Source organism: Onychomys torridus, chromosome 7, assembly GCF_903995425.1.
Source record: "Onychomys torridus chromosome 7, mOncTor1.1, whole genome shotgun sequence".
In the NCBI taxonomy this organism is placed as follows: Eukaryota; Metazoa; Chordata; class Mammalia; order Rodentia; family Cricetidae; genus Onychomys; species Onychomys torridus.
In genome coordinates this window covers 68,715,720-68,741,798 of record NC_050449.1, presented here as the reverse complement: position 1 = coordinate 68,741,798, position 26,079 = coordinate 68,715,720, and the positions used below count along the sequence as shown (strand labels likewise).

The window sequence follows — 26,079 nt, the reverse complement described above, 5'->3', positions numbered from 1 at the left end:
GTCACGGTCTCCGGGGGGAGTTTTTTGAGCTCCCCCATGGCTCATTTCCCACTCCCCACTCCCTCCCTTCTATCCAGAGCACATATCCAGCCTACCGCTTATTTTACCTATTGAATGCCTGACTCCCGGCTTTGCACCCAAGCCCTCTGAGGGAACATTCCCGGCTTGTTCACTGCAGCATCACTAAGGTCAAGCAGAGCCTAGCACACCAGGGGCTGGCACACTGTGAGTGAAGGAAAGGTGTGTGTGTGTGTGTGTGTGTGTGTGTGTGTGTGTGTGAGAGAGAGAGAGAGAGAGAGAGAGAGAGAGAGAGAGAGAGAGAGACAGACAGACAGACAGACAGAGAGACTGCTGACAGAGAGAGGGGGGGACAGAGATGGAGGGAAGACCCTAGAGAGGAGGGCCAGGTGTGCAAGGGGGTTTGGATCCATAAACTCAGGGGCCAGCTTTCTGCCTTCCATTTTCTGTGGGGGAGGAAGTAAGAGGGTCCGAGACTGTCACAGAATGGTGAATGGCTGACAGTTGCCAGGGTAGAAAGCTGTCTACCCACACTGCAGGGTGACTTAGCGCTGGCCACAAAGGCCTCCTGGAGCCTCCTCTTCAGCAGCCTCAGTAGTTCAGCAGGAGGAGGAGAGGTGAGGGGGAGGGGGAGGGGTGTGGAGAGGGGGGAGTGGAGCCATCCAGGGCTGAGGAGGAGGCAGGAGGACCAGAGTCTGGGTCTCTTGGCAAGACTTTTGGAGGAGTGGATCAAAGTATCTGCCAATGCCGGAGGAGGGATGGAAGACGGGACAGGGCTGAGAGGTGCAGGGCACAGCCAGGGCTCCTGAGGATCCAGGAGAGTCTATGCCAGAGTGGGACTCTAAGAAAGACAAGATCCCCCGTGTGGGGGCAGGGCTGTGTTAGAGTGAGGGGCTCACGGCACAAGGGCCACCTCCGTAGGACTTCAAAAAGAGCGCCCAAGCCTCAGGGCTAAGAAATGTCTCCATTTCCTCCACTTTCAAATGGAGCAGTCGGAGGCACTAAACCCAGCTAGGGGCAACCACCATCTGCGGCATAAAAGGCTCTGAAAAGGGGAATGAGAGACCCATGTCACACGCTTCTGATACCTACTCCCCACCGCTCAACTTTGGGGTGGCAATGTGCTTGGCCTGGCTCCCCTTTTCCCAGATTCCCGGGCAGGGGCCACATGGCCTAGCTCTGGCCAATGAAGTCCACACAGAGGGATTCTGGGAAATTTTTTTGCTTTCTCCCTAAGAAGGAAAAGAGCCCAGGGGCCACATTCTCCCTTCTTCCTGCTTTGGATACAGAGGCAAAGTTTGGAGCAGTGGCAATCATCATGGAGTCACTGGGTCAATGCCAATGGTCGACGGTGTGGAAAGGCCTGGGCCCCTCAGAGCACCGAGCAGCTGCACCAGACCTGATCTCGATACCAGAAAAACAACTCACAGTTTAGCTAATTACATCTGGACACAGTTCTAAACCACACAGGAGTGTGCTGCCTTTCTAACAGGAGAAGGCCCTGGAAGGCACAACCAGGATTCTGTACAGGCCCCATACTGAACCTCGGTTCCCTTTTGCAAATGGAACTTAAAAGCTGTGACCAATAGGAAGGCGGGGACACCGCACATACATGTGTGCGTGTGTGCGTGCGTGTGTGGGGTGTGTGTGTGTGGTGGGGTGGGCTGGCAAGCCTCACTCAGTAAGGGAGAGTGAGCCGGGTAAGACCACTGCCCAAGCCGGATCCCCATCCTGAGCTCTGCGGAGGACCAGCCCTCTCTGAGAAGGGGGACCCTCCTCTAGCCGAGAGTCCCTGGCTCTGTTCTGAACCAGGATGCGGGCACGCTGGCCAGTTTATTTACACCGCGCCCGCCCTTTTCTGTCAACCGAGGCATCCATCAAACGCTTCTAAAAGGCCTGTGGATGCAGAACGCGTCTCTGCTTCGCTCCGCCATCAGGCTCCCTGCCCTGCCCAGGGACAGTGGAGCCTTGGGAAAGGGACCTAACGGGGGGCAGAGTCCCCACGAGGCACAGCCCAGCGGCCCCGCCCCGGCACACCTGCGGGCTGTGCCTTCTCCACCCGCCCCTGGGAGGGGCTCGGCATCCTCCCATCCCGGGCGATGGAGCCGGTCCCACGCGGGTCCGCCAGCTCCTGGGAGGGTCGGGCCCACCCGAGCTTCCCTTCCACCCGCGGCTGGCACTCACGCTCCACGTCATGCAGCTTGGCCCGCTCCTCCTCCAGTTTGCCCTTGAGGCTCTCGGCCTCGCTCTTCAGCGACGCCAGCGTCTCGTTCTCGTGCAGCCCATCGGTTGCCATCTTCGTCCGGATGCAGCCGGGAGAGAAAGGCAAAGCCAAGCCGGAGATGGAGAGCCGAAGCCGGGGGCTGGCTGGCCGAGAGGGCGGGCGCAGCAGCTGCCGCCGTGACCCCGAACGCCTCCCCGGGTCCGCCCCCTCGGCGGTGACGCGTCCGCTGCGGGGACAGACTTCCCTGGCTCCGCCCTCCGCGCCCTCCCTGAGAACCAGGCGGGGCTATGCCCGGGATGGGGGGTGGGGCTAGGGGGGGGGGAGGGCTGGGGGTAGAGGCTGGTGGGGGGGAACTGAGGCTCAGAGAACAAGCTGTGATCCCAACTCTGGTTTCTTCGCTCCAGGAGAGCCTAGTGAAGTCGAAATGATACAATCCAGTCCTCTGCATCCCGAGGCCTTGGGGCAGGATGCTTCAGAAACCTATCTCACAACTCACCAGCCAGAAACATTCTTTTAAAAATGAGTTCTGGCTGCCCGGGATGGGACAGCAAAAGCAGGTGTCGGTGGCACACCCTGCTGGGATCAGGGGCGTCCTTTCCTCCGGAATGAAGTCTTGCTTATGTTTCCTTAAACTTAAGAATTTGGTCCCTCTTTACCTACACTTCCCTGGGCTCAGGTTCCTTGGTGACTCTTCTGATGCCTACCGGAGTCGCTCTGAAAGGAATCTTAGACATCTCCCCCGACCCCGTCACCCCGATTCGAAATAGGCACAAAAGGCAGCGATCATTAGGGTATCACACTTCCAGAAAGAGGGGAAGGTAGGGTTTGGACCCAGGAGGTCTGGGTTCACCAACAGGCTCTGTGCTTAGGCCTCCTTCCTTTCCTCTGTGACCTTTAGGATGGGAAGGAAGATCAATTTCGCAAATTCTGGAAGGAACAGTGCCAAAGCCATCTCCAGTGTGGCCCCCACCTCCAGTGCTGGGCCTTCTGAGTCCGAGAAGGAATTTGTATTAATGAATACATTGTTATCTTTTAGGTAAGATACTGAGAGCCTCCATTTCCTTATCTGGAAAATCTCTTTCCTAGCATCTCTATCCCAGGGCTTTTATGAGAATTATATACTGTGTAGGATACTCTAGGTGACTTCTCCATATGTGGCTGCCCGCTCCCTTCTCCTTTTCCTTCAATACAGGGTTATCCACTGTCCATCTTTATTCTGTCTCTGTTTCTCTCTGTGCCTGTCTCTGTCTCTCTCTGCAGCCCTGGCTGTCCTGGAACTCCCTTTGTAGAGTACACTGGCCCAGACATCATATTGCTCTTCCTGCCTCTGCCTCTCAAGTGCTGGATTAAACATCTGCACCGCCATGCCCAGCAGTATTTCATCCTCAGAGGGTAACAGAACACTGGCATATAGAAATAGCCCCAGTTAATGCTAACTTATTAAATGGATGTATAAAAAGGCTACATAAGTCTAAGTGTATGCATATAAAGTGTACATATAGAGAGAGTAAGGGGCCGGGGTGACGGCTCAGTGGCTAAGAACACTTGATGCTCTTCCAGAGGACCCAGGTTTGATTCCCAACACCCATATGGTGGCTCTACCCTCTGTAATGCCAGTTCCAGGGAACCCAGTACCCTATTCACTGACCTCAGTTATGTCCCGTAGTGCACAGCCATACATGCAGGCAAACCTCCACTACACATTAAATAAACACACCTTTTGAATTAAAAATTTAAAGATTTGTTTATTTTTATTTTGTGTAGATGAGTGTTTCCCTCTACGTGTATGTCTGTATACCACGTGTGTGCAGCATTTTCTCCTGTTGGATCAGGAGATGGTGCATTACCACCTGTTACCCGATGGGGGCTCTGGTGAGCCACAGTTTTGAGCGCAGCCTGGTGGATCTTCTGAGACAGTGACCGATTCCCAGGGCTGAACACATTTTTGGTGGTGATCTGAAGCCTGAGAATAGCCATCTCTGGCAAGGACAGGAGTCGATGTACTTTGAAAAAAGAAGTCAGGATTTCTGGTCCAGTTCCTACCCGGCCCAGTAGTCTTGGGCTCAGGACCACTGGAGTTTAGTTTTGCTTAGGCTGGGCAAGATCAGCCAGGCTGTCTAAACAGCTAAGACAGGGAGCTTAGACAGGTCTCCTGGGACTGTTTATATACCAGAATTTCTTCTAGCTTGGTGGCTTGCTGGACAGACCGGGAGGAGACAGAAGCAAAACTCATCAGCCCAGGAATAACAGCTTGTTAGGAGTGTGTAGGATGCCTTGCCATAACCTCACATGACCCTCACAGAGTTCCAGGGTACAAAGCATTCTTATTTCACAGGTGGGAAAATAGACCTCTGGAGATGGGGGACAACTGGTGCCCCCACTGCCTAGGATAACAAGCAAGCCAGGACCCAGAGTCACCTCAGGCTTCTAGGAACCTGGGGACACATCCTATGAACCTACTCTAGGTAACTTGTCTGCCGCGCACTTGCATTAGACATGGTTTTAAGGCAGGAAACTTGAAAGAATGAAACAGGAAGAAAGCAACACTCACGATCTCTGCGCACGTGGAGCAGTAATTGAGCTGCTGGGATTTCTTGAACACGGGCCTGAGGGCTCTTTGTTTAAAGCATTTGTCACAGGAGCCAAACACGTTAACCAGGAAGGTCTGATCGCACATCTTGCCTGAGGTGGGGCTGGAAGACAGAAAGAAAGAGCCGGGTGTGGGAAAGACAGCCAGTACTTCTGGAGACCCAAGCCTCTTCCTCACACTGCCCAGTCCACACCTCCACGTATGAGCAGAGCTCACGGTGAGTGCTGACCCCTGGCTTACTGAGACACCCGATTTATTTGATCAACAAGAGTCAGACAGCCAGCTTTCAGAAGTACACAGTCTTAACTGGTTGTTTGGGCAGCTTGCCTACACCCTTACAACGGATCTGTGGAGCACAGTGGAACACAATGTGATGCCTAATACAGTTAATTTCTTAACTATCTATCTTTTTTATTTTTCATTTTTATATGTTTTCATTGGTGTGTGTGTGCACACACTCTCATGTGCCACGGCACAGAAGGTGAATGTCGAGGACAACTTGAAGGAATCAGGGACTAGATTTCAGGTCATCACTGAACAATCTTATCAGCCTTTTCTTATTTTTGATACAAGGTTTCATGTAACCCAGGATGGCCTTGAACTTGCTAAGTATCAGAGGGTAACCTTGAACTTCTTGACTCTCTTTCCTCTAACTCCGGAGTGCTGGGGTTACAGGCATGCACCACCACACCTGGTGTAGGCAGGTGCTAAGAATGGAACCCAGGGCTTTGCATGTGCTAGGCAAGCACTCTACCTCCTGAGCTATCTCCAGCCTGGAGAACCATTTTAAAACCTTCACAAATGTTCCTCCCCTTGGTGTAAAATTTTGGATTAAAGACAAGTCAGAAAATGGGCCTGAGCCCAGCCAGAGGGAAGAGGCCATTTGTGTGGTATTGGCTTCGTGCAAAGTGGGCATTTGTATCTATTAAACATGGCAGCCAAATACTCAGGACCCCAGCCTGTGGCTGTGTGAGCAGACTGGCTTACACCTAAGGGACGGTGGCTCTGGGAAACAGCTCCACCAGGGGGCTATAGACCTGGGCTCCTGGCTACCCAGGTGCGGGTCCCTTGCTGAGGCCAGTAGGCATGACTTCCCTGAAGTTTTGTTCACTGATATATCAAATAAATATCTTTAAACCAACCCCTGTAGGGTTGGCATTAAGACACAGTACATGAAGGGCACTCAGCTCCAGGTTGGAAACTGTGAACCATTCAAAACCCTGCTGGCCGGTGGGTAGGAACAATGGCAGGGGTAGCAGCAGCCTTAGGAAGGAAGAGGAAAGAGCCAGAGGAGGCTATGGCCAGACATGAAGGCTGGCTAAGACACTTCCATGGAATGGCCTTGGACAGAGTGTAGGGAAGATGGGGAACTGGGCTTGAAGGGGAGCCAGCTTGGAGACCGCTTCAGTTTCTTTTGGGAGGGGCTGTGGTGCATTGCTGGAAATGGAGGACTGGGAGGTTAACAGGGAAGAGAGCACACAGCTCAGTCCTGCTGAGACAGCCCCACCTTAAGAGTCAAGGAAACTACCTGTGAGCATATTACCGGGGCACTGGACTGAACATGGCAACAGAGGAGAATTTGAGAGAGGTGTGTTTTGGGTGGAGGTGACACTGGGGATACTTGGGAGGGAGCGTGCTATACAGATGTCACCACAGAGCCAGAGAAGGAACTAGAAGCTGTGGGGTTGGGCAAAGGTGTGGCCACCACAGTACCTGAAGATGAGGTGACAAGGGAGTGAAGGGCAGACCCTTAGGGACAGAGATCACAGGGACCAGACACTGCCTGCCACAGAGGGCTCAGCTGACACCTCCCACAGCCTCTTCCCGGGAAGGCAGCCATGCTGTGGAAGCCGAGGGGACAGAGGGATGGAAGAAAAAGAGACCTTGAAAAATTGCTAACAGCCCAAGTTTGAATAGAGACAATATTACTTTTCTTAGTCTAAGTTCCAAGCCATAGGAGGTGTTGATAATGTTCATTATAAATAATTGGAGACCGAAGGACATGGAAATAACCAGGCCTAGGCCCTGTAACAGCAGGGCCTGGGCCTGTCCCCCTTCACGTTCTCCTGCAGTGGCTTCATAAGCATAGCTGGTTTAAACAACTGGGGTGGGGAAGGGCTGGTGAAATGTCTTAGCAGAGAGGTGGGGGTGCCAAGCCCAAGTCTGATTCCAGGAACCCACTTGGTGGAACTGACTCCCAAAAGTTGTCCTGTCTTCCACATGTGTGGCATGCTCATGTCCACACACACAGAGAGAAGAAAATATAAATGTCAGAAAAAAATGGGAGGTGAGGCTGGGGGTGTATCCATTGATGGAGCGCTTGCCTAGTGTGCGTGCGTGAGACCCAGAGTGTCATTTCCCGTACCCCCCCCCCCTCCACACACACACACCTATTCCCATAAGGCTTCTGTCCCTAGAGATGCTCTCAGCCTTCTGTCCTTGAGAGTCACTTCCTCTTAGAACATAAGCTCTTCCTCTGGGTCTGTGGCAGTTCTCTCTCCGACCTACTTCTGGGAGAGCAAATCCCAGATGATGAGCTTGAGCAACTTTGCTCTCTAATGCTATTACCTGATGTCTCAGCTTGACCTTGAGACTGGCAGGAGCCCCTGCAGGGCTGGGAAGTAGGAGACATTCACCAAGCCCTGAGCTCCGTGTGTGTGTGTGTGTGTGTGTGTGTGTGTGTGTGTGTGTGTATGTGTGTGTTTGTGTGTGTGTTTTCATGGGTGCATGTGTCATGGGTGGGGGGGGATGTGCTCATGGGTACACATGTGTATGCATATATGTGGACATCCTTAGGCATCCTTCCTCAGATACCATCTACCTCTTTTTGAAATAGGATCTCTCTCTGGCCTTTGACTAGGCTGACTGGGCAGTGAGGGCCAGAGGTATGCCTCTTTCTGCCTCCTCAGCTCTGAGGTAACAAGTGTGTACCACCACACTGGCCCTGCTTGGATTCTGGGGATGAAAGTGAAGCCGTCATGCTTACACAGGAGGAGCTTCACTGACAGGGCTATCATTCCAGTCCCCTTTTGTTTACTGTGATTCACTCTTCGTGACAAGCCTCACGGTTTGAGCGTAGGAGCTCTGTGAGCCCGGCTACCATTCAGACTCAGCCTCTCTCTCTCTCTCTCTGTGACTTTGAGACCACTGCTCAAGCCCTCTGTCCCCGCCTTCCACAGCATGGCTGCCTTCCCGGGAAGAGGCTGTGGGAGGTGTCAGCTGAGCCCTCTGTGGCAGGCAGTGTCTGGTCCCTGTGATCTCTGTCCCTAAGGGTCTGCCCTTCACTCCCTTGTCACCTCATCTTCAGGTACTGTGGTGGCCACACCTTTGCCCAACCCCACAGCTTCTAGTTCCTTCTCTGGCTCTGTGGTGACATCTGTATAGCACGCTCCCTCCCAAGTATCCCCAGTGTCACCTCCACCCAAAACACACCTCTCTCAAATTCTCCTCTGTTGCCATGTTCAGTCCAGTGCCCTGGTAATATGCTTACGGGTAGTTTCCTTGATTCTTAAGGTGGGGCTGTCTCAGCAGGACTGAGCTGTGTGCTCTCTTCCCTGTTAACCTCCCAGTCCTCCATTTCCAGCAATGCACCACAGCCCCTCCCAAAAGAATCTGAAGCCATATCTAGCCATCTCTACTTAAAGCCCGGTTCCCCGTCTTCCCTACACTCTGTCCCCAGCACTGCCAAAAAATGCAGAACAAAAGTAAAATGTCACATATAAGAGTGTTTGAAGCAGCATTATTTTTAGGTAAACAATGCAAACAACTCAAATGTCCAGCAAGGGAAGAAGAGGTAAACAAGCCATGGTTTGTCCGGGAAGCCATTATGTGGCAGTAATGAAAAGTGAGACTCTGACTCTCCCTGCAGCTATGAACACCGGAAACATCTTGGTGTGAAAGCAGTTGGACACAAAGTTCACATGGAACCATTACATGAGTGTCTGGGACACACAGACCATCAAAAGTCCACATGGAACCATTACATGAGTGTCCGGGACACACAGACCATCAAAAGTCCACATGGAACCATTACATGAGTGTCCAGGACACACAAGACCATCAAAAGTCCACATGGAACCATTACATGAGTGTCCGGGACACACAGACCATCAAAAGTCCACATAGTACCATTACATGAGTGTCCAGGACACACAAGACCATCAAAAGTCCACATGGAACCATTACATGAGAGTCCAGGACACACAAGACCATCAAAAGTCCACATGGAACCATTACATGAGTGTCCGGGACACACAAGACCATCAAAAGTCCACATAGTACCATTACATGAGTGTCCAGGACACACAAGACCATCAAAAGTCCACATGGAACCATTACATGAGTGTCCGGGACACACAAGACCATCAAAAGTCCACATGGAACCATTACATGAGTGTCCAGGACACACCAGACCATCAAAAGTCCACATGGTACCATTACATGAGTGTCCGGGACACACAAGACCATCAAAAGTCCAGCTGTGGGTGATGGGCTTGGTGAATGGAGAGCTCTTAGTGATCGATCAGAGACTATGGGATTAGGGGTAATGGGGTACTTGGAGTCAAATTACAGACAAGATCGCATGAACATCCTTGCATACAGGTGAAAAACCACTCAAACATTTTACATTGATGAATTTTACGTTTGGGACAGTACAGCTCAATAAAAATTATTTTTAAAATGTGTAGGATATTTGCATAGGTACTCCTCACATGAGGCTAGTCAGGCAAAATCTGGTGCAAAAAGATGATACATAGAATCATTTGTCAAAGACACAAATTAAAACCATAATGTGACACTACCAGTGATACATGAGAATTCCTACAATTTACTTCATTGAGCGTGTGTGGGATGGAAGGACAACTTTTGGTGGTCAGTTTTCTCCTTTCACCATGTGGGTCTTCAATATCGAACCCTGGGGCTCAGGTTTGGTGGCAAGTGTCTTTACCTGCTGAGCTATCTGGCTGGCTGGGTTAGAATACCTGAATTAAAAAACCAAGATACAGGGCTGGAAAGATGACTCAGTAGTTAAGAGCGCTTGTTGCTTTTCCAGAGGACCCAAGTCCTGTTCCGGACACTCATATCGGAAGGTGGACCAATGCTGTAGCTCCTGCTCCAGGGGACTTAACAACCTCTTCCAGTCTCTGCAGGCAACTGTAGTATCGTACTCACTCATCCCTGGGCAGATGCCTAATTAAAAATAAATCTAGAACAAAACCCTCCTGCTATACAAAGGGTGGGCAAGGATGTAGGAACGTCTTTCATTGCCAGCGTGGGTAACAAAGTGGTACAACTACTTTGGAGAACTGTCTGGTAGTACTTCTTAATGGTAAACAAACAAGTGTGTGTGTGTGTGTGTGTGTGTGTGTGTGTGTGTGTGTGTGTGTGGTGTGGTGTGTGACCCAGCAATCCTCCTCCTGAGTATGTGTTCAACAGAAACTTATTCCTTGAAAAAGGTAAGACTGTCATAACAGCTTTGCTCACAAATAGCCCCAAACTGGAAAAATCCACATGTTCAGCAGGAGTGGACTGGATTCAAGCAACAGAATGTAAGGAACTGGGGCTAAGGCAGAAGGTGGATCTCGCGGACCTGTGGCTCATCTGTTCCCTCGGCTGCACTTGGGGCTTTGGTTGTTATACTACAGTACCAATTCTCAGACTAATTAGATTATTTTAAAGACCAATTAAATTATTTTAGATTATTTTAAGTTAGATGCTTAATTTGTTTACTGATGCCAACACTAACCTGTTTTTTTTTAAAATCTCTTTATGATTTTGAAATAAAGTCATGAAGGCTGTAGAAAAATTAAAGTATACACACATAGAGTAACCAAAACACAAACACGCCCCGCTGGGCACCCTCCACAGAGAGATCCCCATGACCTTCCTTGGTCTGTAGGAATCCAGACATGGCTGAATAATTGGGAGCCCAAGTTCCCCGAGGTTAAAGAGTACATACCTTACAGAGCAAGAGATTCCTTAGGATGGTCGGGCAGAAAGGAGGGAGGTTGCTGTGGTGGTGGTGTGAAGGTTTGAGCCACTGGTCACCTAATCTCTTTATCTGGCATTGCAGCTCAGAGATTGCTCCTCCCCATCGGCACACCTATGCTCACTATGGGCCACTCACTAGCACACACTGGCCTCTAGAACCCTCTGCCTCTCCCCATGGTTTGGACTTCTCTTAACTCTGATAGATTCCTTCCTGGGCCTGTTTCTCTGCTCCCTGCAGGAGACAGAATTCAATTCACTTGACCTTGTGAATCTACCTCTTCTCCATGAGCCAGCCTGCCATCCCCTACCTTTTGTGTTGAGATCACGTCTCAGCAAGCTCTTCCTTCCCACCTTTGCAGTGATCAAGGCCACGGGGTAAGTGTCTTCTTTCTTCTGTGTCAAAACTCATCAGCATCCTTAAGTCTCTTGTCCTCAAGCAAGGTCCCCACATTGACTCTTCCTACACTCTAACCCTTGCCATCTCCAGGGGACCTTGCCAATTCACTTGTCTCCCACCACCCTGGCATACAGATAAAATGTAGAATAAGATGGGGTCCAACCCTCTAGGAACTCACAGACCAGCAAAAGGCACGGCCCAGGTCATTGGTGTACAACCCAGGTAAATAATAGAAAGTGCGTGTGAATCCTGAGGCTGCATGTAAGCATAATGACTCCTCATGGGGCAGAGGGGGACAGGAGTGGGCACTGAGGTCATGAGTGAGGAGCAGAAACCCAGCCAACTCCATCCTGCAGCCTCTCACTCGATAGCCAGGGAGCCCCAGACACGGCCAGTAGACACCCCGCCCCCAGTGCCCACTTACTTCAAGTGACACACTGTGCATTGGAGGAGTCTCCCATCTTTCTCTATAACCCTCAAGGAAGGGCACAGAACTGCGAGGTGAGAAGATATGTAATCTGCAACGGTGGAAATAACTGCATGCAATTTGCTCAATAATTTATTTTATTGAAGTACGATAAAAGTCCTATTGTCATTGTTTGGGGACTCTTTGGAAAGGCATCACACACCAGCAGGGTGACCCACATTGTGCCACCACTTCACAGTCCCCCAGGCTCCCCAGAGATGCTCCCTACTGTGGGGTCACAGCTACTGCCTGAGACCATCAGACTGGAGGGTGGTGTGGGTCTCAGCTATGGGGCAGGGTGCTCATCAAAGGCCTGTATTCTGAAGGAAAGGGAAATAGGAGAAAGGAGCAGCCAGTTTTCATAGGACGAGGGAAAATTAGATTTCTCCAAAGGAAAGACTTGCCCCAATCTCCAGTTTCTTTCATGAAAATATTTAAAAAGCATATTAGAATACTGATTAGATAGAGAAAAAAACCCTCACAAGTTGTATGTGTGTGCATGTGTGTGAATGTGTGTGCCTGGGTGTGTGGTACTTGGGTCAGCTGCTCTATCACTGAGCTCCAACCCTACAACTAAATCTAGTTTTAAAAGAAGTAGTTGCATTTAAAAAAATTAAATGAGATCATAAAAATTACGTTGGCTGGGCAGTGACCAGACTGTGGTGTCACAGCTGCTGGTGCACACCTTTAACCCCAGCACTTGGGAGGCAGAGGCAGGTGGATCTCAGTGAGTTCAAGGCCAGCCTGGTCTACAAAGCGAGTTCTAGGACAGCCCTGTTGCACAGAGAAACCCTGTTTCGAACCCTTCCTACCCCCCAAATTATGTTGGGGCTGGTACAGTTTTTCAAAATTTCAGAAAAGATGATTAATGGCATAAAAGTAAGCTTTGACAGTAAATTTGTTTTAAATAGATATTTACATAAAACACTTTTTCTTCTGAGATGGGTTCTTACTCTATAGCATAGACTGACAACTGAACTCGAGGTAATCCTCCTGTCTCACCTTTCTGGGTGCTGGGATTACAGGTGTGTGCTACCATGCCCATCTCTCAGATGAATATGCACTTAAAAATAAGATTGTCTAAAGTGAACAGTTTTCTAGTCCAAGGGTGTCTCTGGTAAGAAGAGCTAACGAGACCTTTCTGCCAGCAGAGATGGGGCAAGAAGACTTTGTTCCAGGGGCCAAGTGGGATTCTTTCCTGGAAGGTGTAAGCAGGGAACTCACCTGTGGCTTTGGAACTAGCTCTTGACTTCACAGGAAACTTAAAAACCTGGGGAGCCACAGTGCCCCCAGATTTCACCCTTTCTGTGTGGGTGGGGGAGGTCCCCAATAAACAAAGGCACTGGGATAAAGCCGAGCCTTCAGGAGTTGCAGCAACATCCACTGAGATCAGGAGCCTCTTCCAGACCAGCTGGCCGCATGGCATCTCTGGAGACAGGTGAGTGTGGGCTTTCCTCCTTAAAGGGCAGTCCGGCACAAGTCCAGCTCTGGTGAATAACCACATCCCTCCCTCTGTTGGACCTTCACTCAGGGCTCCAGGGGAACCTACATCCATCTTTGCTCCTGCTACAGTCTCCGGAGAAAGCCAAGCTTGAAGCTGCTGGGGATCTGGGTCATCTCCAGGGCGTGCGGCGAGGCGGTGAAAGGAAATGTCACTTGAAAAAGGTATTTGGTGTCCAGCATCAGCTGGGACGAGTCACCCCGGTTATTCAGAAGAGCCTGAGGTCAGAACCAAGGGGAGGGAGTCAGGGAACAGGTGCTTTCTGGTTCGCCACTACTTGGAGGTCCAGAGCCAGGGAAATGCGATGGCTCTGTCTCCTTGAGAGAACTCTAGCAATCAGAGGAGACCGTGCCCTGGGTGGTTGAACACAGCTCCGGGGAGACAAGCCTATTCGGGCCTCCCATGCAGTTAGTGCCCAGGAAATCTCCCAGTGTTTCATTCCACAAGTTCAATCCCCACAGGACAGGCTGACTGTAAATGTTTTTACCCTTTAAAAAAATTACATTTATGTGTGTGCGTGCGCGTGTGCGTGCATGTGTGCACGTGTGCGTGCGTGTGTGTGCGTGTGTGTGTGTGTGTGTGTGTGTGTGTGTGTGTGTGTGTGTGTGTTTGGAGATCAGAGAACAACTAACTGGTGGAAATCTGTTCTCTCCTGCCATAAAGGTCCTGGGGATCAAACTCAGGTCTTTAGTCTTGGCAGCAATCACTTTTACCTGCTGAGCCATCTTGCTGGTACATTTTATTCTTATGTATTTATGTACATATCAAGGTTTAATTCTAAGCTCAGATATGACTGGATCTCAAGCTTTATGTTTGTTTATTTTTAAAATCTATTTATGTCTCTATTATTTGTAAATTTGGGTGTCAGAATTGCTTTCTACTTTTTAAATTTTTAAAAATTTCTGAGGAGTGGCATATGCCTCTAATCCCAGCACTCAGGAGGCAGAAACAGGTGGATCTCTGAGTTTGCAGCCAGCCTGGTCTACCGAGTGAGTTCTAGGACAGCCAGGGCTACACAAGAAGCCCTGTCTTGAAAAAAACAAATAAATAAATACATTTTTAAAAATTAAAGGGGTTGGGGATTTAGCTCAGTGGTAGGGTGCTTGCCTAGAAAGCACAAGGCCCTGGGTTTGGTCCTCAGCTCAAAAAAAAAAAAATTAAAAACTTGTATGTGTCTATGTGTCTATGTGTGTACACCCCATGAGTGCAGTGCCCACAGAGGCCAAAAGGGGGCATCAGGTTCTCTGGAACTGGAGTTACAGGCAATTGTAAGACTCATGACATGGGTGCTGGGAACTGAATTTATGTCCTTTGTAAGAGCAGCAGGTGCTCTTAACTGCTGAGCCATCTCTCCAGCCTTATTGTTATAGTCTTAATAATTATGAGGACTCCAAAGAGCTTTTGTATATGTGGGTATAACTAGTGGTATTTATCATATTAGTAATTAAAACAATATTTAAATATTAATACATTAATTAAACTGAACATAACATTTTTTTGGTTGAAAAACAGCTAAATTTTCAGAACGAAAAACAAAACCAAAAAGACAACACAGGGGAAGCAGGCAGTTCTCTGTTCTGTGAACCTCCTGATGTCTGAGCTGGTGTGAGACTTGTGTGCGACACCTGCTTCTGTAATCAGTGTGCTGAGATAAGTTGGTCTGGATTAAGTATGAGGAAATTTTACCTCATCCAGGCACAGCTCTGGCAAAAAGCAAGGGTTTTGCGGACTCCTGAAAGGGTCTACAGGTTCCCCAAGACCCCCTAGTTCTCTGGGACAGAAACTTTAGGGATGGTCACAGAAAAATGGGTCCATAGGTCTGTTTCCACTGGTTTCTGCTCATCTGCGCTACTTCTCAAAACAAGCTGATGGGTGAGAGGGCTCCATGGGGAAAAGGCGCTTGCTGCCTAGCCTGACAACCTGAGTTCAATCCCAGGAACCCACAAGATGGATGAAAATAACTGACTCCTGTAGGCTGTCCTCTGACCTCTATTCACACCTTGTAGAATGCATGTATACACACTGTGGCATATATCTACACACACACACACACACACACACACACACACACACACACACACACTATTTTTTAAAAGAGGGTTGAAGTCATGGCACTGGGGTCTCGCTTTATGTGTTTCCCTTCTCCCTTCTCATCAGGATTGGAACGAGTCAAAAGACACTGGCTGTCTGTGAGCTGGTGTCTCACACGCTTGCCCACTGTGCTTTAATCTTGGGCTGCATCATTTTAATCGGGTACCAATGTCTGATAGAGTGAACTGAGGTCAGATTAACATGTGCACCCGTAAGGATCTCACCTGCACTTTGCGAACAAAGGATGGAGCAACCCTTTTCTCGAAGTCATCTATAGGTGTGTACGAATTAAGGATCTTTATGATCTGTGGACATTACAGAACGTGGGGTCAGACTAAGAAAAAGAGCAAACAGTTCTGCACATTAAGAACCTTCCAGAAGCACAGATGGTTCTTCTATACTATAATTTGTCTCTGGAGCCATGTGCTGTCTATTCCCAAGAGAACAGAGTACAGAGTGCACACGGACCAACCACACAGTCAGATGGCAGTGAGGGACTCTCCCCTTCCAGCCTCCCAGCTCCCACTAGTGCATAAGAAAATAGCATATACACATTTATGTCCTGAAGCCTGCAGACAGTTATCTACCAAATAATTATCAGGTAAAAGAGAAGCCACTTAGGGTCAGGTGCACCACACAGCCTGCTAAGCCGGGAAATGCCTCTGGATCTGTCCTTCAGGGTGCAGAGAGAAGCTGGACTATCCTGCCCACCTGCACGGCAGACAGGGAGGTGCAGCATTCAGAGATCTCCTTGGCATCACTCTCTGTGGTCTTCTTGACCTGGAGCAGCCAGGCTGCCTGAGAGAGGGGCTCCAGAGTCTCCTTGGCTGAGCTGTTCTGCAAATTCTTGTCTTTAAGCCATTCTTCTAAGTAGCTGATGTTGCACCTAGAGAAAGCCGGAGGACACTTCAGGAAAGAGTGTTACATCCCTCAGCACATCCTAGAGGCTGGCAGGGCTCACTGCGCGCCCAGGAGCCAAGTCTGGCAGTCTCACTTATAAAAGGAGGGGAGGGAATGGGAGATGGCTGTCCAGGTCACCACCATCATCTGTACGACAGCTGTGATATAATGGGACCGTGTCAAGAGCCCTGTGTGGTGGAAGACACTGAACACACCACCGGGCACAGTGATGTTGTCTCTAAACAGGTTGTGAAAGAGATAAGTGTGTAGACTTTGGTTCCCAGAGCAACCACTAACAAACAACACAATTAATAAATTAAAGAGATAACAAAATGTTCTAGTGACACCAGAAAGGCAGAAAAAGGAAACCAGAGGAACAAAATAAAATAATATGGCACGGGCTGGAAAGATGACCAGGGCTTCTGCTCTTGCAGAGGACCCCATGCATGATGGGGGTTCCCAGCATGTGGGAGGCTTACAACTCTAATTCTAGCTTCAGGGGCATCGTTGCCTCTGGCCTCTATGGGCACTATCCTTGCATACACAGACCCCAACACAGAAACACACACATACCCATAATTAAAAATAACAGTAAAAATAAATTGTAAGGAAGAAAATAACACGGTAGAAAGAAAAACCTAAATATATCATGAATTACATTAAATTAAAATGGTCTAAATTCCTTAATTAAGAAGCACACTGGTCAGACTGGATTGAAAAAGAAAACATGACTTGGGCTGGGGAAACAGCCCAGTAGTTAAGGGTGATAACTGCTCTTACAGAAAAATCTGTGTTTGGTTCCCAGCACCCACACCAGGCAGCTCACATCTGCCTGTAACTCCTATAGCGGCGGTTCTCAACTTCCCTAATGCCGCCACCCTTTAATATAGTTCCTCATGTTGTGTTGACCACAACCATAAAGTTGTTCCGTTGCGACTTCATAACTGTAATTTTGCTACTGTTGTGAACTGTAATGTGAATATCTAATATGTGACTCTAAGAGGGTCACTGCCCACAGATTGAGAACCACTTATCTAGATGCATCTGATGCCCTCTTCTGGCCTCTGTGGGTACTGCATCACATGTACATAACTACTCCCCCAATACACGTAATTTAAAAACCAAGTCTTACAAAAACCAAGACTTGGCCAGGGCGGTGGTGGCGCATGCCTGTAATCCCAGCACTCGGGAGGCAGAGGCAGGTGGATCTCTGTGAGTTCCAGGCCAGCCTGGTCTACAAAGAGAGTTCCAGGACAGGCTCCAAAGCTACAGAGAAACCCCGTCTTGAAAACAAAACAAAACAAAACAAAACAAACCCCCCCCCAAAACCAAAAAACAAAACAACAAAAAACCCCCAAAACCCAATACATTTGTGTGTCTATCTACAAGAAATACAAATATGATGTAAGCATATTAAAAGTAAATATATAGAAGAAGATATGCTATGAAAATACTAATCAGATAAATCTGGAATGGCTCCAATCATTTTAAAGAAGACTTTAGAGAAAGTGACCAGGAGGGGATAAGCAGGACATTACATAATGACAAGAAGGCCAGTTCACCCAGAGCTCTGATGCTGTGATCTAGTCCCTGGTCCCTGGGCAACATTCCAATTTCTTTCTAAGTGTTTAACGAAGTGTGATCTAGGACCACGATGGAATGAAACTAAACAGGAAGGTGGGCACAAGGTTTCTGCGGTGCTGGGAAGGAACCCAGAGCTTTGTCTATGCTGGGCAGGCACTTTACCAGCCCAGCCCAGCCCAGCCCAGCCCAGCCCTCTGCCTTGCCTTTGGGTGGAAGCTTGTTCAGGCTCACAGCCATCTACTTAAATGTGAAATGCTTAGAGCTTCTTTCTCAGTGAAGAGCAAAAGATATGCAAAGGCTGGTCCCTGTGAGTGCCCCTCTGCATCTGAAAACTACAATATGGCGTCATGGGATTTTGTTCATGCGGCTTATGGGAAGTCCAACTCCAACACTCATGAGTGCTAAAAGTCATGGTGGATTCTTTACAGGTATTTCTTGGCGTAAGATACTTTATCTCCTCCCTCAAATCATAGCACACACCTACAGTCACCTCCCCAGTCCCTTATTGCACACACAGGTGTCAACTGCCTGAGCACACACACATTATCTTAAGCATCTCTCCTATGCTATGTGTTTCCTAATCACAGGCTCTGTGGCTCCTCAATTTGAGTTAGGTTCTATGGTCCTTAAAACTGTGTGTTGTCTTCAAGATAAATCCCGAATGCTTTCACTGTATTCTAGATGCTCCCGGTCTGGATCCAACCCTCCTCTCTACAACAGTCCTGTTGGGTCCTGCCAAACAGATCGCTGCTGCTTACTCCAGGCAGAGCTGAAGATGGACCACCACTGCTCACTCCAGGCAGAGCCAGAGATAGACCACTCCTTTGCCTCCATCCATCTCCTGCTTGGAATGCTCCTCTTTCTCAACGGTGTCACCTAATACTCTTCTCTCTGGTGTCCTCAGTATATCTGTCCTCAGTCTCATTTATTCCTGAGCATCCCTGTACCATCTGCTTGTGACTAAATGTTTGGTGTCTTGGACCACTCACTACTTAGCTGTTTTGAGCCTCTCAACATTTTGCTGGGTTCTCTACCTGACTGAGCCAGTCACCAAGCAGGTGACTGGTTGAGTGCATAACCTTGGAAAATCAGAATCTACAACATATGAAGGCCATTGTCATAGGCCAGAACAGTCGAGTATGAGGGGTTGGTGTGGAGCCACCAACAAGCCAACACTCAAGAGGCTGGCGGGGGTGGGGTGGGGGGTGGGGAATAGAAGGGTGAGGGTGGAGTGGGGGGGTAGGGGGTTGCAGTGTACAGAAGATGGCAGGGAGGGTCCAGCATCAGCACACTGGATGGCTGAGGGTCCAGTATTTTTTCCTGCTGGCCTCTCCCGGAGCTGGGAGGTGTGGCATGTGGGTTTTACCTGATCTGCATCCCTTTCCTGCAGGAGCACATGTCCTTTCGCAGGAGGAGGCTGTTGAGCGTCACCGCCCCAATCAGGTAGAAGAGTTGTTTCACCACCTGCCTCACGAGCTCGGGGTCCAGGCCGTTCTGACACATGGTACTGTAGAAGTAGCTCAGCTGCTGCAGGACAGACGTCATGGTGTAGGCATCTGTGTCATCGATACTGGATGAGCGCTTCCGGAAACCGGTGGGCTTTAGACCGGAAATGCCCTGCAGACTCTCGTACTCCAGCATGCCTGGCACTGCCGGAAGGGTGAAGGCTCTTTAACAGGGGTCAGGGGTCACATTAGGACGCACATCCCATAACCCCACTGTCGTTTTTTATAGTCGATGGACGTAGTGTGATAGAGCGCAGTGGTTAGTCTTGGTTGTCAGCGGGATGGGATTTAGGACCACCTAGGAGACCAACTTCTGGTCTTCTGGTGGGATTCTCTCAAATCAGGTAAACGGAGGTGGGAAAACCCACCCTACGTGTAGGTCAGCGGCATTCATGCACTGGGGTCCTGGACCAAATAAAAGGGATGCAAGATGGCCCGTTGTCTCATGGTCCTGCCAATGGCCATCTTTGCCTTGGTGGACTGTGTTCCCTGAAACTTTGAGTCAAAATAAACTAGTCCTTAAGTTGCTTTTGGCATAGAATCAAACAAACAAACAAACAAACAAAAAAGTCCTAATACTTAAAAAAAAGAACTGAGTATCTTGGGGTACCATAAGATGTCAGGGCACGGACCATGGCTTATAAAAGGGCAGAAGTACCTCCTGGAGGCTTGAAACAGTAGTCCCTATGGGAAAGAGATCAGCAAGTAGCTTAGAGTCTGGAGTCATCAAAGCCTGAGGTATTTAAGTTTCAGAGAGCTGAGTAAAGTCTACACAAATATGAGCGGGATTTGAGGATTTCAGAAATACTTGGTGCAGCCACACAAGAACCCAGAGCAGCACATAAAATAAATAGCATAACTTCTCCACAGGGGTTCCTCGGGAAAAGGCATTCTTACCCAAGGAAAATGGTCAATTTACACACGCTAAGAATTAAAAGGTAGACATTTATGGTGATAGTGTTTTCCTAGTTTTTCAAGCTATGTTATTCACAATCACATATACCACATACAAAGTTTCTATTTTAAAAAGCCCCTTGGTCTGGAATTGTAGCTCAGTTGGGAGAATGTTTGCCTAGTATGCATGAAGCCTTGGTTGGATTCTCAATCAGGCATGGTGGCCCATACCTATAATCCCAGCACTGAGGAGGTACAGGCAGAAGAATTATGAGTTCAAGACCTGCCTTGGCTATAGTTACATATCAAGTTCCAGGCCTGCCTGGGCTACAGGAGACTCTGTCTCAGAATGAGTAAACAAACAGCTTCGCTGTTGCTCCAAGTATCTCCTGGCCATTACTTCTCTCCTTACCTATTATTGGCTGGATGTTGTTTTCCATTACCATGATGAACTGGTGATAAATCCGAATAGCCACATCACTCAGAATTTGTCTGTATTCTGTAAGATCAAAATTGTTCAAGCAGTTCTTATTCTGCTGTGGGTTGTTATACTTCATGAATTCCTGAAACCAATTTGAGCATAAACATGAGAGTGCTGTAGACAGGGAGGAAACTGAAATACTGTCCATACTAAGGATGTTATCATCAGCACCTAGGGTAACTTATACAGCTTAAAACTTAATGTCTGTTTTTAAATGAGTTCTTCAAGTTTATTTTATACGGCAAAAACCCCCAGGAATTTATTGTATAACCTCAGTCAGTCACAGCTAGAATCACAGCATTGGCCCCGAAGCAGAGAGCTCAATGTTCTGCTCTGGCCTCTGCACATGGAGTAAAAACAGCCCCAAAGCCATTTGGTTGTTGTAGCTCAATGAAAAATGCCCCAGTGAGGCTTGAAGGACACCTTCATGGTGTCGCTTCCTGGAAGGAGAGCTGGGGTATAGAGGTCATCTACTTATGGACTATGGAAGAATAATCAGAGTCCTCTAGAGAGTACACTTAGCAAAATGAACCAGAGGTTGCATTTTGGGTCCTCGTACTGAAATCCACAGAACATCACCATCAGAAGGAAACAAGACCAGCACATCTTCCATTGGTTCAAAAGCTGAGGAGAGTGACGCTTCCCACTAAGCCCTAGGTCTGAACTGCTGAGTACCACCCAGGCACGTGGCACATGACACAGAAACAGGAGGCCATTGGGCCAGCCAGCCCAGAGGCTGTGTGGAGCAGGGAGTCATGGATGAAGGGCTCTGCCAGCCAGGTCATGAGGTGGTCCCAGGATGCCATCAGCAGGACAGACGTGCATCCCTACCTCTTCTCCGCTGTATTGCTTCAGGCAGTTGAGGAAATGGCAAGTGTTGGACAGCCAGAAGGAGAGCATCTCCAAATCTTCAAAATGTTCCTTAGACAAGAGAGGATAATGTTGGGTGGGCGTCGGGGCACATACCTTTAAATCCCAGCATTCGGGAGGCAGAGGCTGGGAGATCCTCAATTCTGAGGCCAGCATGGGCTACTCAGGGAAGCACTCACTCAAAAACAAGCAAACAACAAATAAACATTAAAAATAAGCTTAGCTGGTAACTTCTGCTCTGTGGGCCACACCATTGGGGGTCCCTAATCACAGAGCAGACAACTGTGGGCAGTCTAGCTATCCGGTCATTCTGATGAGCACAGCTAGGGAGTGGCATTCAGCAAGCTGAGCAGAGCCTGGGGCCCCCTGTAACTGTGTGGGGGTAGAGCCATCCCCCCAACCTGGATGAGTTCATTATGGGAAGGTAAGGAGCATAGGAAGGCTCTCCATCTTCTTCAACACACTGCATAGGAGTGGGGGAGCGGTGAGATGGGAGGGGTCTCAGCTACAGTATTTTTTTTTTCCAGAGCTGAGGACCGAACCCAGGGCCTTGAGCTTGCTAGGCAAGTGCTCTACCACTGACCTAACCCCCCAACCCCTTTCAGCTATAGTATTTTAACCTTAGGAAGTCACTGATCTAATGAACATCTGGTTCTTCTTTTCTAGACCAGGAAAAATAGTAATACTAGGTTTTCATTTAGAATTTTATTTTAGGCATATGGGTGTTTTGTTTGCATGTGTGTCTATGCACCATGGGTGCACAGTGTCCATGGAAGTCAAAAGAGGAACTGGAGTTATGGATGGTTGTGAGCTATCATGTGAGTTCTAGGAATCAAACCCAGGTCTTCTGCAAGAGCGCCCAATGCTTTCCACCGCTGAGCTATCTCTCCAGCCCCAATAATAATGTTTTAGGAAGGATAATCATATACGTGTCAATGGAAGAGATCCATAGTCTTCCAGTTTTCCATTTCCCTTACTGCTTGCTTCACGGGTGGAGCACACACATCCCTCACACATGAGGGGATGCAGTGGTGAGGCTGGTGGCAACCTGGCTGGAGCCTCTCCACGAGTCTTTGGGGATCACTGGCAGAGCTTTGCCCATTTTTCTTTCCTTAGTAGCTTTGCTTCTTTGGGGAAAGGTCAGAGGTCAAGGGTGAACAAAGACTGGGTGTCTGGGCATTTCCCAGAGCTGTTTCCGAATCAGACACCATGCCAAGGACCAACCTCAAAGGCGACTCCTACCTTAACCACGTGCTTGATGCCGCTAATGGCGCTGTTCATGAGGGACTTGAGCATGTTGGCATCGTTTAGGGAGTCTGCATACCGCACACACATGAACAGGATGTGAGCTGGCAGCCCGGGGATCATGTTTACCACCACGCCTCGGGGCTTCAGGTCTGTAGCAGAAAGAAACATGCTCTGAGCTGCTGATAAATCTCTCCTCCTATGACTGCTGGTGGGAGGGGGCAGGGTGGGCTTCCTGGCCTTTCTGTGCTTGGGTGGAGTCTGAGAGCACAGTGTCTCTTCTCTCTGAGAAACTCAATCTGGGTTCTTACTTAGCAAAAGTGCATGGGGGAGGGCACCAGCTTGCCTCACACCCCATCTGTCAAGTGCTCTCTCTGTTAAGAGGCCAGATAAGAGAAAAAAGTTGTCATTTTCCCTGGTGAAGAGGCTCTAGATCCCCAGTGTAAGAAAGGAACCTAAGGCCCAGGGACCTCACCCCCAGTCTCTTTGGTAAGGATGGGAGCAATCTCAAGCCACAGGAAGCTGTCTTGAACGGAGACACCAGTGACCAGCAGTACTGTAGAGGAGATAAGCTAGCCTCAGGATAAGAGATATCAGAGTGGGACCGGAGAGATGCTCAGAGGTTAAGGGCACTGACTGCTCTTGCAGAGGACTCAGTTCGGTTCCCAGCATCCATGTGGTGGCGCACAACCATGTGTTAACTCCTTTTCTGCTTTCCATGAACACCAAGAATCCTCAGGGTGCACATGCATACGTAGGTGCATGCAGGGAGCCACTCATACCCATTAAATAAATAGGTTTTTAAAGAGAGAGAGGCCAGAGAGACAGAGCGGGGTGAAGAGAGAAACCTTGCAGGGAAGTTTATGCACGGAAAACAGGACCCTCTGTGGCCGAGTTCAGACAACCCCAGAAACGAGGTCCCTTTGTACGGACACGGGTAGGGCTGTGTTAGGGTTTGAATCTGAAATGACCCTTAGAAGCTTATGCTTTGAACACATACTCCCCAGCTAATGGTGCTACTTGGGGAGGCTGGTATCTAACTGATGAAATTAGGTCATTACGAGTGGGCCTTCAAAGAAGGCCCCTCATCCCTGCCACCGTCTCTGTTTCCAGCTGCTGTGATGTGAACAGGTTTTACCTCACACTCTTACCACCATGAACTCAACAGGCCCGCCATGCCAAAATAAATCTTTCCCACCGCTGTTTCCACCGGGCATTTTGTTAACAGTGACTGAAAAGTAATCAATCAGCCTGATGTTCTCTTGATGGGGGGGGGGGGTCATTGCAAAGCAGAGGAATCAAGGCAGCATCTTTTTCTTTAAGGTTTTTGGGGAGGATGGAGAGAGAGCGTCGCAGCCAAGAGCACACACTTCTTTTGCAGAAAACCAGAGTTTGGCTCCTAGCACCCACATTGGGCAGTGAACAACTCCCTGTAACTCCGGCTCTAGGGGATCTGATACCCGCTCTGGCCTCTGGGGGTATGTGTACGCCTGTGCACTCGTACAAACACATACATACACAAATTAACATTTTTCCCTGAAGGTCTTGGAACCAGCCATCTGGAAGGCAGTCTTCTCTTTCCTTGGGAGAGTCATGGTGAGGACGGTGTAGTAAGGTGGGTTCTGAGACCACTGACATCTGAGGAAGCACTTTAGGACATCTCTGTGTCTAGGGTATAAGTGGGAAGCCCATTTGATGGCTGTAAATGGATTTCTCAGCAGAAGTCAAGTAGAGCACAGGGCCACTGTTACCTCTAGCATGGAGTTTCCGCTGAGAAACAAGGATGATCAAATATGCCTTTGATTTTTTTTCCCTTCTTTCCAGTGCTGATGATCAAACTCAGTCCTTGTACACACTGAGTGCTCAACCACTGAACTACATTTCTGGCCATTGGTTTTGTATGAGGGAGTCTTGTATGTAGTTCAGGTTGGTCTGGGACTCATAAAATTTTTGCCTTACTGCTGGGATTACAAGTGTTCCCCACCATGCCCAGGGCCAAGAGCTCTGTCTCCCATCCTGACCCTATGATTAGACTTGGGAGAAGGTTGGGGCAGTGATTTTTTAGCTGAGGCCTATCTTGGTTCCCCAAAGGACACCGACAATGTCTGTGAACCCTGGAACTTGACATCAGCGTCTAGTCTATGCAGAAGCGAGTGATACAGTGCCGTGGTTCATAGTGCACAGACCCTTCCCTCAACCAAGGATCGCCTGGTCAGGGTTGAAGCTGGGAAGAAACCATGAAGGAAGAGAGAGAGAAGAACTGCCCCTTCCCAGGGCTTTTGAAGTGACTGATATTCAAGGTTCTCAAAGAGAAAGCATAACCCAGGGATATGACTTTGACTACCAAGAATGAGGTTTTGAATGATCTTGGCCTCATCTTCTTTCTTGTATTCCAGCATCCCGCGGTACTCCTTGGGTCCTGGGGGAAGGTGCACATTGTCGGCTGCAGACAAAGGCAAACAGTCAGCGCCATACACTAAACCACACTCCCCGGTTTCATAGTGAGGCTAGTGTCTGGGTTTACCTAACGCTGCAGCTTTCGGCTACGTTAGGACCATTGGATGCTTCAGATTTCTCCCTATGGTGATTTCTGCCTGTGAGTACGGCCATGCTGAAAAGGCCAAGATGTCCTTGAATGGGGCCTCATTCATCTCCAGTACAGTGGGGAGGGGAAGAAACCCAAGATAGTGCCCGGATGTTAGCAACAGCGAAGGGTGCAAGACTGGGGGAACAAAGTGCTGAGACACACGTCTTGACCACAGGGGCGCATCTGCCGATCTCCTATGGCCCCTGTGACAAATCTCCGCAAACTCAGTGGCATTACGGTTGGGTTGCTAAGTGTTATGTAATGACGGATGACTGATACAGGGCAGAAAAGAGTTCTGACTTAAAGGTTGAGCTGAAAGGAAGCAGTGAAAGAGACAAAATGAATCTGGGGCTCAGGAAAAAGTGAAGATTAAATATGGGTTTGGATAGACATTACATAGAGAAGTTAGCTCATTACTTTGTTCATCTACCCCTTTTTGTCCATCTGTCCATCCTCCACTGATATATCCATCCACCTATCATCCATCCATCCACTTATCATCCATCCATCCACCTATCATCCATCCATCCACTTATCATCCATCCATCCACCTATCACCCATCCATCCACCTATTGTCTGTCATCTATCTATTCATGCATCATCCATCCATCCATCAATCCATTATCTATCCACACATCTGTCCATCCACCAATTCTAATAGTAGAGACATAAAGGATAGAACATTTAGACCTGCCCCTTGCTTCCATGATGTAGATTGGCACATAACATCTATT

At 48.8% G+C, this 26,079-nt stretch overlaps 2 protein-coding genes across 2 annotated transcripts in view; both read right to left on the bottom strand.

Moving 5' to 3' along the window:
- The window catches only part of Gnb5 (G protein subunit beta 5), a 33,641-nt gene extending 31,157 nt beyond the window's left edge, over window positions 1-2,484 (bottom strand). The window contains exon 1 of the mRNA XM_036192732.1: window positions 2,203-2,484. Within this exon, the coding sequence (XP_036048625.1) occupies window positions 2,203-2,314 (112 nt within the window). The 5' untranslated portion in view covers window positions 2,315-2,484. The remainder of the gene's footprint in view (window positions 1-2,202) is intronic.
- A 9,988-nt stretch (window positions 2,485-12,472) lies between these two features.
- Myo5c (myosin VC) overlaps window positions 12,473-26,079 on the bottom strand; it is a 72,177-nt gene continuing 58,570 nt past the window's right edge. The window contains exons 34-41 of the mRNA XM_036193297.1: window positions 25,102-25,200; window positions 22,755-22,909; window positions 21,474-21,563; window positions 20,574-20,724; window positions 19,129-19,411; window positions 15,990-16,164; window positions 15,503-15,583; window positions 12,473-13,405 (exon numbers count right to left, since the gene is read on the bottom strand). Of these exons, the coding sequence (XP_036049190.1) occupies window positions 13,253-13,405; window positions 15,503-15,583; window positions 15,990-16,164; window positions 19,129-19,411; window positions 20,574-20,724; window positions 21,474-21,563; window positions 22,755-22,909; window positions 25,102-25,200 (1,187 nt within the window). The 3' untranslated portion in view covers window positions 12,473-13,252. The remainder of the gene's footprint in view (window positions 13,406-15,502; window positions 15,584-15,989; window positions 16,165-19,128; window positions 19,412-20,573; window positions 20,725-21,473; window positions 21,564-22,754; window positions 22,910-25,101; window positions 25,201-26,079) is intronic.